Source organism: Elgaria multicarinata, chromosome 3, assembly GCF_023053635.1.
Source record: "Elgaria multicarinata webbii isolate HBS135686 ecotype San Diego chromosome 3, rElgMul1.1.pri, whole genome shotgun sequence".
Taxonomy (NCBI): Eukaryota; Metazoa; Chordata; class Lepidosauria; order Squamata; family Anguidae; genus Elgaria; species Elgaria multicarinata.
In genome coordinates, this window is record NC_086173.1 from 168,090,249 (window position 1) to 168,105,111 (window position 14,863).

General features: G+C 45.6%; 2 protein-coding genes across 3 annotated transcripts in view; one reads left to right on the plus strand and one right to left on the minus strand.

Annotated features, from left to right (window-relative positions):
* The window catches only part of LOC134396281 (zinc finger protein 420-like), a 918,719-nt gene that overhangs the window by 196,047 nt on the left and 707,809 nt on the right, over window positions 1-14,863 (minus strand). The gene's annotated exons all lie outside the window — the stretch shown is intronic.
* Window positions 1-14,863, plus strand: part of LOC134396491 (zinc finger protein 345-like) — a 204,703-nt gene that overhangs the window by 178,501 nt on the left and 11,339 nt on the right. Inside the window, exon 3 of the mRNA XM_063123012.1 lies at window positions 8,010-8,113. Within this exon, the coding sequence (XP_062979082.1) occupies window positions 8,010-8,113 (104 nt within the window). The remainder of the gene's footprint in view (window positions 1-8,009; window positions 8,114-14,863) is intronic.

Consider the following 14,863-nt stretch of genomic DNA (forward strand, 5'->3'; position numbering starts at 1 on the left):
GACCAGGATACCTGAGAGAGCACCTTCTCCCCTATCAACCTGCCTGGTCACTGAGGGCATCCAAAGGCATGTTCCTGGTGGTTTCACATAGACCTACCCTCCGATTGGAGACCACCAGGTGAAGGGCCTTCAGTGTGGTGGCCCCCTCCCATGGAATTCCCTGCCTCTGGAAGTCAGGCAGGCGCCAACTTTGTATTCCTTTCAGCGCCTCCTGAAAATGTTCCATACAGCTTTCCCTGAATGACCGTCCGTGGCTTTTATCTGAACTCTGTTCTTTTAAATTTAATTTTTAATACGTTTTTATTCTGTTTTTACTCTTCTATTTGTTCACCGCTCTGAAATCTTGGATGGGGAGCGTTATATAAATATTGCAAATAAATAATGGATTTCAGTGATAATGCACCACTTAAGCAACATCAAAGAATTCACTCAGGTGAGAAGCCCTATCAATGCTCAGAGCGTTAAAAAAAAAAATCTTCAGTCAGGGCGGCCACCTTAAGTTGCAATCTGAGCCTTAATAACCATTTGCTCTCAGCACACGTATGAAATCACGTCATAGAATTCACACAGGGCAGAAGCCATCTGAGGGGACAGAGGGTGGAAAGCAATGCTCTGTTTCACATTTTCATCTGCAAAGCACTACTCAAAAAAACCCTAGCAAGTGGAAGAAGCCACAGTTAGGCCTTACGGATTGTTTAGTAGCCATTCAAAACATTTATTTCTCAAGCAGTGCCAGTTTTGAGCACTGAAAGCCAACTGCAATAGTGGCATAAACAATTAAGTTGTTTAATTTACTACAAACGAGAACAATCTTAGAATTGTTGTAGATCACAAGCTGAATATGAGCCAACAGTGTGATATGGCTGCAAGAAAGGCAAATGCTATTTTGGGCTGCATTAATAGAAGTATAGCTTCCAAATCACGTGAGGTACTGGTTCCTCTCTATTCGGACCTGGTTAGGCCTCATCTAGAGTATTGCGTCCAGTTTTGGGCTCCGCAATTCAAGAAGGACGCAGACAAGCTGGAGCGTGTTCAGAGGAGGGCAACCAGGATGATCAGGGGTCTGGAAACAAAGCCCTATGAAGAGAGACTGAAAGAACTAGGCATGTTGAGCCTGGAGAAGAGAAGATTGAGGGGAGACATGATAGCACTCTTCAAATACTTAAAAGGTTGTCACACAGAGGAGGGCCAGGATCTCGTCTCGATCCTCCCAGAGTGCAGGACACGGAATAACGGGCTCAAGTTAAAGGAAGCCAGATTCCGGCTCGACATCAGGAAAAACTTCCTGACTGTTAGAGCAGTGCAACAATAGAACCAGTTACCTAGGGAGGTTGTGGGCTCTCCCACACTAGAGGCCTTCAAGAGGCAGCTGGACAACCATCTGTCAGGGATGCTTTAGGGTGGATTCCTGCATTGAGCAGGGGGTTGGACTCGATGGCCTTGTAGGCCCCTTCCAACTCTGCTATTCTATGATTTTCTGTACTAAAGCCCCTAGATTACGTAAATTGCTCTTATATCAACAATCTGAGAAGGTTGGGTGGGGAATTCCCCTACATGGCATGTTGTTATTGTAAAAGAAGCACGCACCAGCAAAGCTGGCCCTTAGACTGGATTTAGCACAGATCCCCAGAAGAGACACTCACAGCTCACAATTTGGAGGTTTAAGACCATTTATTTCAGGAAACGGGTACGTTACATGGGATTAGCATACTAAAACTATTAAAAACATGCATATATATAAGAACCCAGAAAAAGCAAGCCAAAAAATCTAAAACTACAGTTCATACATCACCCAGCCATGGAGTCAGCCAGCCGCGCTCAACTCCCCCCCACAAAGTATATTTTATAGTTTCTTTTCTCCAACTCCTTCCCCCCTCCCCTTGGCTTTTCATATGTAGATCTTTCACACCTCCGCCTGAGATGTTAATGTCTCTCAAGGCCAGGCGGACATGCCTCAGGCGGTTCCTGGCATCACCATTCTCCCCCATGCAGCTGGACCGCTTATCTCCCTTTTCCTATGAACCACAACAATAAAATTAACACGTTAAAAGACAGGCCAGTCCCAGTTCCATTCACCCATCCCTTACAGTTATGAGATCAACCAACTCCAACATAGAATTCCCTTGATGGAAGACCATGTTTCTAAACAGTGGGTTCACATGGAAAGAATAAAGTATGAGGAAGTTTCAATAAGCGACTTGGCATTTTGGGAGCATCACTTCGAATCCTTCATGGATTGCAGCATCTGAAACGGGCATAAGTGGACCGTGTGGGAAACAGTCCTTGGAATCCACCCCAAGGAAGAAATTTGGGGTCCTTTGTGGGATAAGGATCCACTTAAAACAATATCGGTTAAAAATAGTTAACTGATGACTAACCAGCATTAAGCCTCTATGCACCAGTTGCTGGGGAACATGGGCGGGAGGGTGCTGGTGCACCCGTGTCCTGCTTGTGGGTAGACTGGTTGTGTGAACAGAGCGCTGGATTTGAGGGACCCTTGGTGTGACCCAGCCTCAGGGCACTTCTGATGGTCTGTGGGCTCAAGTGGGAGGAAGTCTTAGGGCTTTGAGTGGGACAAAACTCCCTTGGGGGGGGGGTAGGAGGAGGGAGGGGCAGTGGAAGGAAGGAGAAGGTCTAGGGGGTGGAGGGGTTCATGCCAAGGGGGGCTGCCCCAGAGAGGGAGGGCTGGGGACGTTCAATGCTGCTGACATCCCATAATATCCCTCCAGGCTTTACCTGCCAGTGTACAGGGCAGGCTGCGTTCTGCGCCCAAAGGGAAAGCAATGGTGCAAAGAGCCGCCCTGGATCCTGCAAAGCCCCCAGGAGCAGACGGGGAGGCGATGCTCCTGCGGGGATAAAAGCCCCCCGCCCCAGGTCCGCGTCTCTGCCAGGAGCCCCGGGAGGAGCCTCTGTGGCTCTTGTGTGTTGCCTCCATCTAAGGCTTAAAGAGGAATGGGGAAGGTCTTAGAAGGGCAGGTGAGGAGCCCAAGGCTGGATGAGGCCCCTCCCTTCCCAGCCCCACACTTCCCCCTCCCCCCATGGCAAAGGAGCCTGGGATTCTCCCGCTGCCCCTGCGAGCCTCGTGTCCGGCGTCTGCAGCCTCTTTTCCTCTGCAGAGGAGCAGGTGAGGACAAAATGCGAGGGGGTCCCAGGGGGTGGAAAGAGGGGGGGGGCAGGGCAGGAGCAGAGAAGGACAAGGGCAGGTATGGGGCAGGGGGTGGGTGGGGAGAGAGAGGGAGACAGAGCCCTCCTGCCCCCCAGGAGGGAAAAGGGGTGGAAGGAGCCCCCCTCCCCAGGGCAGGAGCAGAGAAGGGAGGGACCCCCAAAGCAGGGAGGCAAATTTGGGTCAGGGGTGGGAAAAGAGAGAGACACACACACACCCCTGACCCACTTGGGGCCCCTCCAGGAGACCCCCCCCCCTCCGCCTTGCACCTCCCTTCCTTCCCCCCATCATTAGGGAATCTGGGAAGGGAAGGCTGGAGAAAGGGGGGGGGGTCTGGGAGAGACACAAGAGGAAAGGTCCTGGGTGGAGAGGAGGAATATCCCATCTTTTGGCAAAAAGCTTTTATAAAAGCTGTTCGTGAAGAAGTACCCTGGGACATATTTCTCCCTTTATTTTAGTCACGAGGCCTTGGAAATAAATTCCAAGGTGCTTTTATTAGGACCTATTAAAAGAGACAGAACTTGCCCCTAGGGAATCCAGGCCCTCCTATAGGGAAACATTTGGTGGTCCTAATGGCTTTGAAATCAATCTGGGGTGCTTTCATCATATTTGTTTTAGTACGTTCCTCTTTGATGTATTAAGTGAGCCTGTTGTTGACATGCTAAGAGGGAGGCGAAATCACTGTTACTCTGCTTTTTGGGACTCTTGCTGGGAGCAGAGAGGGCTTAGAAGGAAGCCATGGAAACGGATTGGGAGTGAAACTGGTTCATCAGCTTTATGTGTCTATGTTCTGTGTTTTAGAATTTTAAATTTTGTATACCCGTTTTTATCTTAATTTTAGAATTTCTGTAAACTGCCCAGAGTTTACTATGGCTATGGGGGTGTTGATTCCTCGCTCTCCTTTATTCCTCATATCGAGGCAGTAGCTAAATCTTGTCGTTTCTTCCTGTATAATATTGCCAGGATTCGACCATTTTTGTCTGTCTCTTCTGCCAAGACTCTCGTTCACGCACTGGTTATCTCTCGGTTGGACTACTGCAACCTCCTCCTCTCTGGCCTCCCCTCATCTCACATCAGTCCGCTGGTCTCTGTCCACCACTCTGCCGCTAAGATCATCTTCCTGGCCCGCCGCTCTGACCATGTCACTCCGCTTCTGAAATCTCTTCATTGGCTCCCAATTCATTCCAGAATCCAATATAAACTTCTCCTGTTGACCTTCAAAGCTTTTCACGGTCTAGCTCCTTCCTATCTCTTCTCTCTCATCTCACACTATTGCCCCGCTCGTGCTCTTCGCTCCTCTGATGCCATGCTTCTCGCCTGCCCAAGGGTCTCTACTTCCCTTGCTCGGCTTCGCCCATTTTCCTCTGCTGCCCCTCATGCCTGGAATGCTCTTCCAGAACACCTGAGAACTACCAACTCAATCACAGCTTTTAAAACACAGCTAAAAACTTTTCTTTTCCCTATAGCTTTTAAACTTTGAGTTTGTTCTGACTCTATACTGTTAGCTTCACCCTTCCCGGTGCCTGTTTACACTTCCCTGTGCCTGTTTGCATTCTCTTTCCCTCCTTATTGTTTACTACAACTTTATTAGATTGTAAGCCTATGCGGCAGGGTCTTGCTATTTACTGTGTTATCTGTACAGCACCATGTACATCGATGGTGCTATATAAATAAATAATAAAAATAATAATAATTAATTAATTAATTAATCAGACCTGTTTTTCTTTGAGGGCAGAATGTGTTGTAGCCTGGGATAGAGGCTGCCCTGTTCTCAAAGCAGCTGCTTCTAACTACGAAAAAAAGTTATGTAGTTGAAAGCTTGTATCATTGCATTTCAAGTTTCTAACTCATCTGGAAGTGGGTAAACATTTCCGGACATACATCCCCCACACACACGCTTTCCGCGAGTTTTGGAGCATTTTGGTAGGGTGACCAAATGAAAAGGAGGACAGGGCTCCCGTATCTTTAACAGTTGCATAGAAAAGGGAATTTCAGCAGGTGTCTTATTTATTTATTTATTTATTTATTTATTACATTTCTATACCGCCCAATAGCTGGAGCTCTCTATGGAGAACCTGGTGAAATTCCCTCTTCATCACAACAGTTAAAGCTGCAGGAGCTATGCTAGAGTGACCAGATTTAAAAGAGGACAGGGCACCTGCAGCTTCAACTGTTGTGATGAAGAGGAAATCTCACCAGGTACCCCATATATACAAATGAAATTCCCTTTTTTATGCAACTGTTAAAAATACAGGAGCCCTGTCCTCCTTTTCATATGGTCATCCTATTCATGAGTGACATTGAAGGCCTTCCTAGCCGCCATCTTGGAGAGGGAAAGGGGCAGGTTCTTCCAGGACCAAAGAGATGTGCAGGAAACAGACACCTGCTGAAATTTCCTTTTCAATACAACAGTTAAAGCTGCAGGAGCCCTGCCCGCTTTTAAATCTGGTCACTCTAGCATAGGTCCTGCAGCTTTAACTGGTGTGGTGAAGAGGGAATTTCACCAGGTTCTCCATATATACAAATGACGCCTGAGGAAATTTCCTTTTCAATACAACTGTTAAAGGTACAGGAACCCTGTCCTCCTTTCCATAGGGTCACCCTAATTTTGGGCCACACTTTGCATGTTTTCGTTCTCTTTGAGGGAACAAAGAAATTCTTGCTTTGCCCGTGTCTCTTCTTCAGTTTTTGAGGGTGCAGCTGCCATCGTGTCTGATCGAGCTTTTGGGGGTCCAGATGCTTCGGTCCTGAGCAGCTTGAGTCAGTGTTCCCCAACAATTTTATTTTAGTCACTGGTGGAACTCAGACTTCACTACTCTTTTCCATTTTAAAACATCCTCTCTACATTCTGGATTAATTTTTCCTAACTAGACATTGCTGAGTTCTACACCCTGGGTTCTAAGACTTTCTTCCAACTCTGGGTCTGCAACATCCTGTTCTTCAGATCTCTGCCTGGGACTGGTAGCTCCACCTTCCTTTTAATTCCATGCCAACCAAGCTCTCTTTCCTTCCTTTTCTGTAAAATTTAGACTATAATGTTATGTGGCTGAAAGCTTTTAGCATTGCATTGAACTAGTTTGGACTGTTGGGAGTTTAACTAGAGCTAAATAACACTTCAACTGCTGCTAGTTGAGTCAAGTAGTCTTTTCACACTCTTTTCCAAAAAGCCTTTGCAAGTGTTGTATATTTTGCATTGCATGCGAAGGTATTTCTTTGTAATTATCACATGTTTCACATTTCACTGCTGTATGTGATGTTCTTTTGCATTTACTGTCTTTATAAACCATTCTTAAGGCTTCCTTTGTGGCTCGTTTCATTTGTTTAACAAGTTCAAAGAGCATTCACTGTTCTCTTGCTCAAGATTTAGAACTTCATTTTCAACCAGGACCCTGATTCCTGTGGAACCGGGGTTGTGGAGACCCACTGGAGACAGGTCCTGGGGATTAAGTTGGCCACAGCTGTATCTAATTCATGCAGCTCCTCCATTTGAATTCCTACAGGACAGGAGAGAGAAATTGGCAGTGAAGGAAGCAGACTTTCTGAGTTCTGTTGGTAGCAGGGATGGAGAACAGAGTGAAGATGGAAGAGCAAAACTTTGCTGACCCTGAAGCAGAAATCATCTCCCATATCATCCAGGAAGGGAGCAGTGCAGAGCCCTGGGAAAGAAGAGTCCAGGAGAACATCTCTGGGAGCCACATCAGCTCAGAGAGAGAGTATAAGGTCTTCAGAAATTTCTGCTACCAGGAGGCCAATGGACCGCGAGAGGTTTGCAGCCGATTCCACCGCCTTTGCCATCAGTGGCTGAAGCCAGAAAAGCACACGAAAGCTCAGATGCTGGACCTGGTGGTCTTGGAGCAGTTCTTGGCTGTCCTGCCCCCGGAGATGGAGAGCTGGGTCAGAGAATGTGGAGTGGAGACCAGTTCCCAGGCGGTGGCCCTGGCAGAAGGCTTCCTCCTGAGCCAGGCAGAGGACAAAGAGCAGGTGAGAGCATTTCATCCTGATGACTAAAAGAGACTGAAATTGTAATGCTTCCCACCAGTAACTCAACTTCTTTCAGGCATACACTAGTATGGAACTCACTACCACAAGACATAGTGATGGCAGACACCCACACCCCGACACAACTGGAATAGCATTCACAGGCACCAAATCGCTGAGCGTACAGCAGAAAATGCTGGGTGTTGGGGAATGTCTCGGTGGTTCTCACTTTCCTCCTGGTTGGTTTTCGGAGGGCGTTCAAGCACTTTGCTAATGCCGAGGTTGAACTCGTAGCCCCAAAATACACATCCTTGTGTGTTCCACTGATAAAGACACAACTTAAGTCTGCGGTGTGGCTTGGAGGGTCGGTCAACTTGAGAAGGAGCCCTGAAATGCAAAGTAATTTGGGCAACACTGTCCTTGGCCTTGACCTGACGCATTTCTTTCCTTCTCTAATCCCTCTTCTCTGCCTGGGATCCTCCCTTCTGCTCCAGGTCCAGGGGATGTTGGCCAGAGCACCCACAAAATTCCCTGAGGCTGAGAAGGCTCCACCGGGCACCACACAGAGGCCGCTGGATGGGTGGATCTTGCAGGAGGGTGATGGAGGACCTTCCTCCCTGGGTAAGGATTAGTGGGATGTATTTCCCCATGGTCTCCCTCCCTCAACTACGCCTAAGGTACATGAGCTGCCTTAACGTTCTCCTTGAGCCTGATTTTTTTTTGTGGGGGAGAGAAACTTTTTCTCTTGATATTCTAAAAAGAAATGAGCTTTAGTAATGTGGATGGACATGGATTCCACTAAAACAGTGAAAATGCAATTGCTTAAGAATGTTAATTTACCTTCCCACCTTCTTTGCCTTCCTCTCAGGGAGCGGAAAAACCCACAGAGAGAGTGAACTGATCCTGGGGGATCCTTCTAGGCCTCCTTCGATTGGTGGTGGAGTGGAAGTGGATTCTGCACAGCCTGGGCAGGTAGGGGAGTCCCGGGGGCCTCTGTTTCCTGCACATCTCTTTGGTCCTGGAAGAACCTGCCCCTTTCCGTCTCCAAGATGGCGGCTAGGAAGGCCTTCAATGTCACTCATGAATAGGGTGACCATATGAAAAGGAGGACAGGGCTCCTGTATTTTTAAGAGTTGCATAAAAAAGGGAATTTCATTTGTATATATGGGGTACCTGGTGAGATTTCCTCTTCAACACAACAGTTGAAGCTGCAGGTGCCCTGTCCTCTTTTAAATCTGGTCACTCTAGTATAGCTCCTGCTCCTTTAACAGTTGTGATGAAGAAGGAATTTCACCAGGTTCTCCATATATACCTGCCCCTTTCCTTTGCTCCTCTCCAAGATGGCTGCTTAGAAGGCCTTGAATGTCACTGATGAAGCTCTGGCATTCAGAAGGAAGACCTCACCATCCTTGTCTTCGTGGATCACAACGTTATGAGAACCTCAATTCTATGAGAACCTCAATTCTTCTTCTTTCAGGGTCCTGTGAACTTTGAGGAGGTGTCCGTGCATTTCTCGGAGGAGGAGTGGGCTCTGCTGGAACCAGGCCAAAGGACTCTGCACAAAGAAGTCATGGAGGAGAATCGTGGGATCCTGGCCTCTCTGGGTGAGGAAAGTGATCCTCTGGGTAAGACTCCCTCTTTGGCTTCTTGACAGATCCGAGAAGGTGTAAGTATGAGTTTGTGCTTGTGGAATCAGAATTTAAGGAAAACACTCCGAAGACCTGACAAAACTTTGATAAAAGCCCATTGATGGCCTTATTCTGTGACAGTGGTGGCTGAAAACCATGATTGCATCTGCATAGCTTAACGTTCTCCATGGAGGAAGCACCAGAGATTAGACTATGGCATTTTCAGAAGCCTGCTTTCCATTTTGAGGTACCACTAGACAGCAGGACAAACTTCATTTTGAAATATATGTCTGTAAAACACAATACTGCAACCCAGGGAGATGGTCTAGGAGGATGCCATGATGGAGGGTTTCTGAAGCAACTGGGACATACTGTAGAAAAGAACCATGAGGGTTGAAGGGATAAAGTACCTAATCAAGTCCTGTAACCTCCACAAGGGAGGAGGATTGAATATGATGAACTGGTCCTGGAGGATAATGAATCCAGAGGGTTTCCTGCGCTTGCCAGCAGTGCAGTGCCCTTCCAAGGCCTTGGGCTCTCGATATGCTTGCTCCGAAACACACTTAGACAAATTGAAAGGCTTTGCCACCTTCACATTTTTCTTCAGAGCTGAGGGCAATGAAACAAGTGGTTTGATGGCTAAAACGCAACCGGAGGAAAACACTCCGAATACCTGACTAAAGATGGACAGAAGCTGGACTTATTCTGTGGCAGTGATGGCTACCAACCAATCTTACTTTGCCGCCATAATTAAAACTGCATAATGTTGAAGACGTTACAGATATTATCTGAAAGGTCTGTTGGGAATCTCAACGTAGCAGAGTTTAGAAAACCTTTGTTCAAAGAAATACCCACACCAGAGTCTCACTTCAGTACAGAACGTTACTGAGATATAAAACAGTGTTTTCCAGTATTCAGTTTCTTCATATGCAACACAGCATATCACGACACGTACATCTCCAAGTTCAGACATGACTAAAATTGCAACTCTTTATATACACTTTCATATCCAATTATTCAATTAGCTGAATCTTCAAAGTGCCGGTATTAACATTTAAAGCCCTAAATGGCTTGGGGCCAGGCTATCTGAAGGAATGCCTCCTCCCATATGTACCTGCCCGCACCCTAAGGTCATCCTCAGGGGTCCTTCTCCGCGAGCCCCTGCCAAAGGAAGTGAGGCAGGTGGCTACCAGGAGCAGGGCCTTCTCTGCTGTGGCACCCTGGCTGTGGAATGAGCTCCCTAAGGAGGTTCACCTGGCACCTACACTATATTCTTTTAGATGCCAGGTGAATACCTTTTTATTCTCCCAGCATTTTAACAGTCTATCAATAAATTTTAACTTGGTGTTTTAAATTTGTAATTTTGCATTGCTGCTGTTTTTATCTGGTTGAGCTTTTATACTGTATTTTATAGTATGGTTTTATACTGTTGTTTTGAATGTTTTTAATTTTTGTGAACTGCCCAGAGAGCTCTGGCTATTGGGCGGTATAGAAATGTAATAAATAAATAAATCTTCACTTCTTATCTGTGACCTTTCCAGATTCTTCCAGCACCTGTTATGGCTTTATGTCCAAGTCCACCAGGGCTGTAACTAATCTGTGGATAAATTTTGTTACCTCAACAAGGTCCCTATGGAGGAGAGGAGAGTAATGCATATTCAGAAGACAGCTTACTTTTCATTTTAAGATATAACTAGACATTAAAAATAACCATTAGGGTTGAATTCCCACTTTCCCGTTCCCATTTAAATAACCAGCTAGGACAAAATGGCAAATTTTAAGTGCCTTTTGGATTTACAGTATTTTATGTTGTTTATTTATTGGTTGAGCTACTTTGTAAGAGTTATGACATCTTCTCAATGAAAGTGCTGTACATCAATCTAGTTCTTAATTCTGATGAACTTCAGGGGATATTTGATATCTTTGGAAGGAACTGCCTGTCCAGCCAAATATTTTTTGTATCCAGTTAATCAAATTAGCAAACCATTTGCTTTTTCCCCTGATTTCAGGAAGATTTCTTTTTTATTCTTGCAGGTGATCGCAGGGAGAGCAAGGAAAATGGCATAAACCAGAGAAGGAAAACTGAAACTGAAGAGAAGTGGGGAATCAATTCCATTTCTATGGAAGGGTCAGATGTCTGTGAAATTCCAGTACTAGATGAACCAAGTAATAGGAACATTCACAATTGGAAGACACAGTGGAAAAGCTCTCAGGATATAAAGACTGAGAAGATTCACCTTACCAAATGTCAACCATTTCACACAGAAGAGAAAAGGTTTAAATACTTGCATAAAAGAATTCACTCAGAAGAGAAGCCCTATGAATGCTTAGAGTGCGGAAAGAGCTTTGCTCGCAGCACAAACCTTAAGCAACATCAAAATATTCACACATGGGAGAAGCCCTATAAATGCCTAGAGTGTGGAAGGAGCTTCAATCAAAGTAACTCTCTTAATCACCATCAAAGAATTCACACAGGGGAGAAGCCCTATGAATGCCTGGAGTGCGGAAAGAGCTTCAGTTTGAGCAACCACCTTAGGTATCATCAAAGCACTCACGCAGGGGAGAAACCATATGACTGCCTTCAGTGCGGAAAGAGCTTTGCTCACAGCACAAAGCTTAAGCGACATCAAAGAATTCACTCCAAGGAAAAGCGCTATGAGTGTTTAGAGTGCAGAAAGAAGTTTGCTAACAGGGGACACCTTAAGCAACATCAAAGAATTCACACAGGGGAGAAACCCTATGATTGTGTAGTGTGTGGAAAGAGCTTTGCTTACAGCATAAGCCTTGAGAAACATCAAAGAATTCATACAGCAGAGAAGCCCTACAAATGCCTAGAGTGCGGAACGATCTTCAGTCAGAGCAGCCTCCTTAATCAACATCAAAGAATTCATACAGGGGACAAGCCCTATGAATGCCTAGAGTGTGGAAAGAGCTTTTCTCGGAACGCACGCCTTAATCGACATCAAAGAATTCACACAAGCGAGAAGCCCTATAAATGCCTAGAGTGTGGAAAGAGCTTCAATCAGAGTGGCTATCTTAATCAACATCAAAGAATTCACACAGGGGAGAAGCCCTATGAATGTTTGGAGTGCGGAAAGAGCTTTGCTCGGAGCATGCACCTTAAGAAGCATCAAAGAATTCACACAAGGGAGAAGCCCTATGAATGCCTACAGTGCAGAAAGAGCTTTGCTCACAGCTCAGTGCTTAAGTGTCATCAAAAAATTCACTCCAAGGAAAAGCCCTATGAATGCCTAGAGTGTGGAAAGAGCTTTTCTAGCAGGAAAAGCCTTAATCTACATCAAAGAGTTCACATGGAGAAGCCCTATAAATGCTTAGTGTGCAGAAAGAGCTTTGTTTACAGCAAATGCCTTGAGAAACATCAAAGAAATCATACAGGAGAGAAGTCCTACGAATGCCTAGAGTGTGGCATGAGCTTCAGTCAGAGCAGCCTCCTTAATCAACATCAAAGAATTCATACAGGGGACAAGCCCTATGAATGACTAGAGTGTGGAAAGAGCTTTCCTCGGAGCGCACGCCTTAAGCGATATCAAAGAATACACACAAGCGAGAAGCCATGAAAGTGCTCCGAGTTTGGAAAGCAATTCAGTCACAGATTGTGATTTAAGTCTTATACTGTAAATTGTATTTCATGGTTTTAATTTTTGTGAAGATGATAAAAAGAGAAATCAACTCTGGTGCTTGATAAACGTATTAAAAACTATTTTACTCTTAAAATCCAAAAATGCTCTGCTCAACGTTTCGGACGTATCTTCCTTCATCAGGAGCTATAATAAAATATACAATTCTTTTAAAAAACAACGAAACAGGAACAACACCCATGCATGCATTAATTTTTGTGAACCACAGAGAAGACTGTGACTATTGGCGGTATATAAATGCAATAAAAATATATACTGAAACTGAATCCTGGCAGGTGGAGTATGTCTCTGCGGGTGTTTTTGGACCTCTCAGCAACTTTCAGTACCATTGACCGTGGTACCCTTCTGGAACATCTGAGGGGTTTGGGAATCGGAGGCACTGTGCTACCGGTCCTACCTTTTGGGTAGGTTCCAGGTGGTGATGCTTGGGGATAGCTGCTCCTCAAAAAAGAAGCTGTTGTATGGCGTACCACAAGGCACCATCCTTTCCCCAATGCTATTTAATATTTACATGAAACCGCTGGGAGAGATCATCCGGAGGCATGGGGCGGGGTGCTATCAGTATGCTGATGACACCCAAATATATTTCTCTATGCCAGTGTGTCCGGGAAAGCTGCCAAAGGCCAACCATAAATAAACAACTAAGGAGCTGGCAGAGATAAGAACAGTGTCCAGGAAATCTGCCAACTTTATTGCAACAACCAAGTAATTAGGACTAGGCAGATAATACTCGAAGTTACAGGCAGAATTCAGTCTCTTAGGAAGCGGCCAGATGCAGACAAGGAGACACACAAAGAATAGTCCAGGTCACAGAGCTAACAGACAAGGTTTACAGCAGGCAGGGTGGTCTAGACCAGGTCCGTGGTCAAACAGGATTAGCAGGCAGCGTGGTCCAGAGCTGGTCCCTGGTCATAGAATCATAGAATAGCAGAGTTGGAAGGGGCCTATAAGGCCATCAAGTCCAACCCTCTACTCAATGCAGGAATCCACCCTAAAGCATCCCTGAAAGATGGTTGTCCAGCTGCCTCTTGAAGGCCTCTAGTGTGGGAGAGCCCACAACCTCCCTAGGTAACTGATTCCCTTGTCGTACTGCTCTAACAGTCAGGAAGTTTTTCCTGATGTCCAGCTGGAATCTGGCTTCCTATAACTTGATCCCATTGTTCCGTGTCCTGCACTCTGGGAGGATCGAGAATGTGTCCCTTCCCCGCCCAGTAGAAAGTGAAGTAGTAATAAACGTCATTACCACAGAACTACTTGCCTTGAACCAAAGTTACTATAGGGACGCTGGTTGAAAGCCTTGTCATGTGAATACAATGGCTTTTCTTCAGAAACGATCCCATTAATGAGGATGTCTCCTGGCCTGTAGTAACGCCACGGGTCATAGTCACGTCTTTGTGATGTCAAAGGGCATTTGGCCTCAAGCGTCTCACAGGTAGTCTGGGGAAACACCAGCAGCAGTAACAGCGAAACATTCTATCTCTGGTACAGCCTCCGCCTTGCTTCTCTCAACTACGGTAATTAAGGAAAATAATTACAAGAAACCAAAGCCCCTTTGCAAGACTGAGGCTTCAGTCGATGTCCCGATACAGATGGAGACCAGCCAGCAAGGTGACACATCTGATGGGAATGAGAATAATTAAAACTGACCCCCTGCCAGTCCTCCTCTCAAGCCTGTCAGCGGCACGGCAGGAATTCTTGTTCTCGTCCTAAATGCAAGTTGTCGCCTTGTGGTTTTATTGCATCTGATGCTTACTTCAGCAGACTCAAATGTGTGGTTTGGAAAGAAATCCTTTGAGAAGAAAAAAATAATCACACGAAGAAAATAAGTCGAAGAAAATCACACGAAGAACAATAAGAAAATGTTGTAAACCGCCCAGAGAGCTTCGGCTGTGGGGCGGTATATAAATGTAATTAAATAAATAAGTCACCACGTTTTTGACAATTATAAGGAGAACAAACATCACCTCTGCAACGTTCTGAATTCTCTGCAGCTTCAGGCACAGCTGGTGACACACTGTTTATACAAGTCTCCAAATTTGGCTTCCTCCTTAGTGAGGGGGTAGTTTATATTATTTATTTATTTATTTTATTACATTTATATACCGCCACACAGCTGAAGCTCTCTGGGCGCTTCACAGAAGTTAAAATCAGTAAACATTAAAAGGTATACAAAACTTAAAAACCATCAGAAACATAAAAACAACAGTATCCATTTAAAAACAACAATTCCGGAGTCCATTAAAAAACAAACTTAATGTTGTTAAATGCCTGAGCGAAGAGAAAAGTCTTGACCTGGCACTGAAAAGATAACAGTGTTGGTGCGAGGTGAGCCTCATTGGAGAGATCATTCCAAAATTGGGGGGCCACCACTGAAAAGGCCCTCTCCCTTGTTGCCATCCTCCGAGCTGCCCTCGGAGTAGGCATTCGGAGGAGGA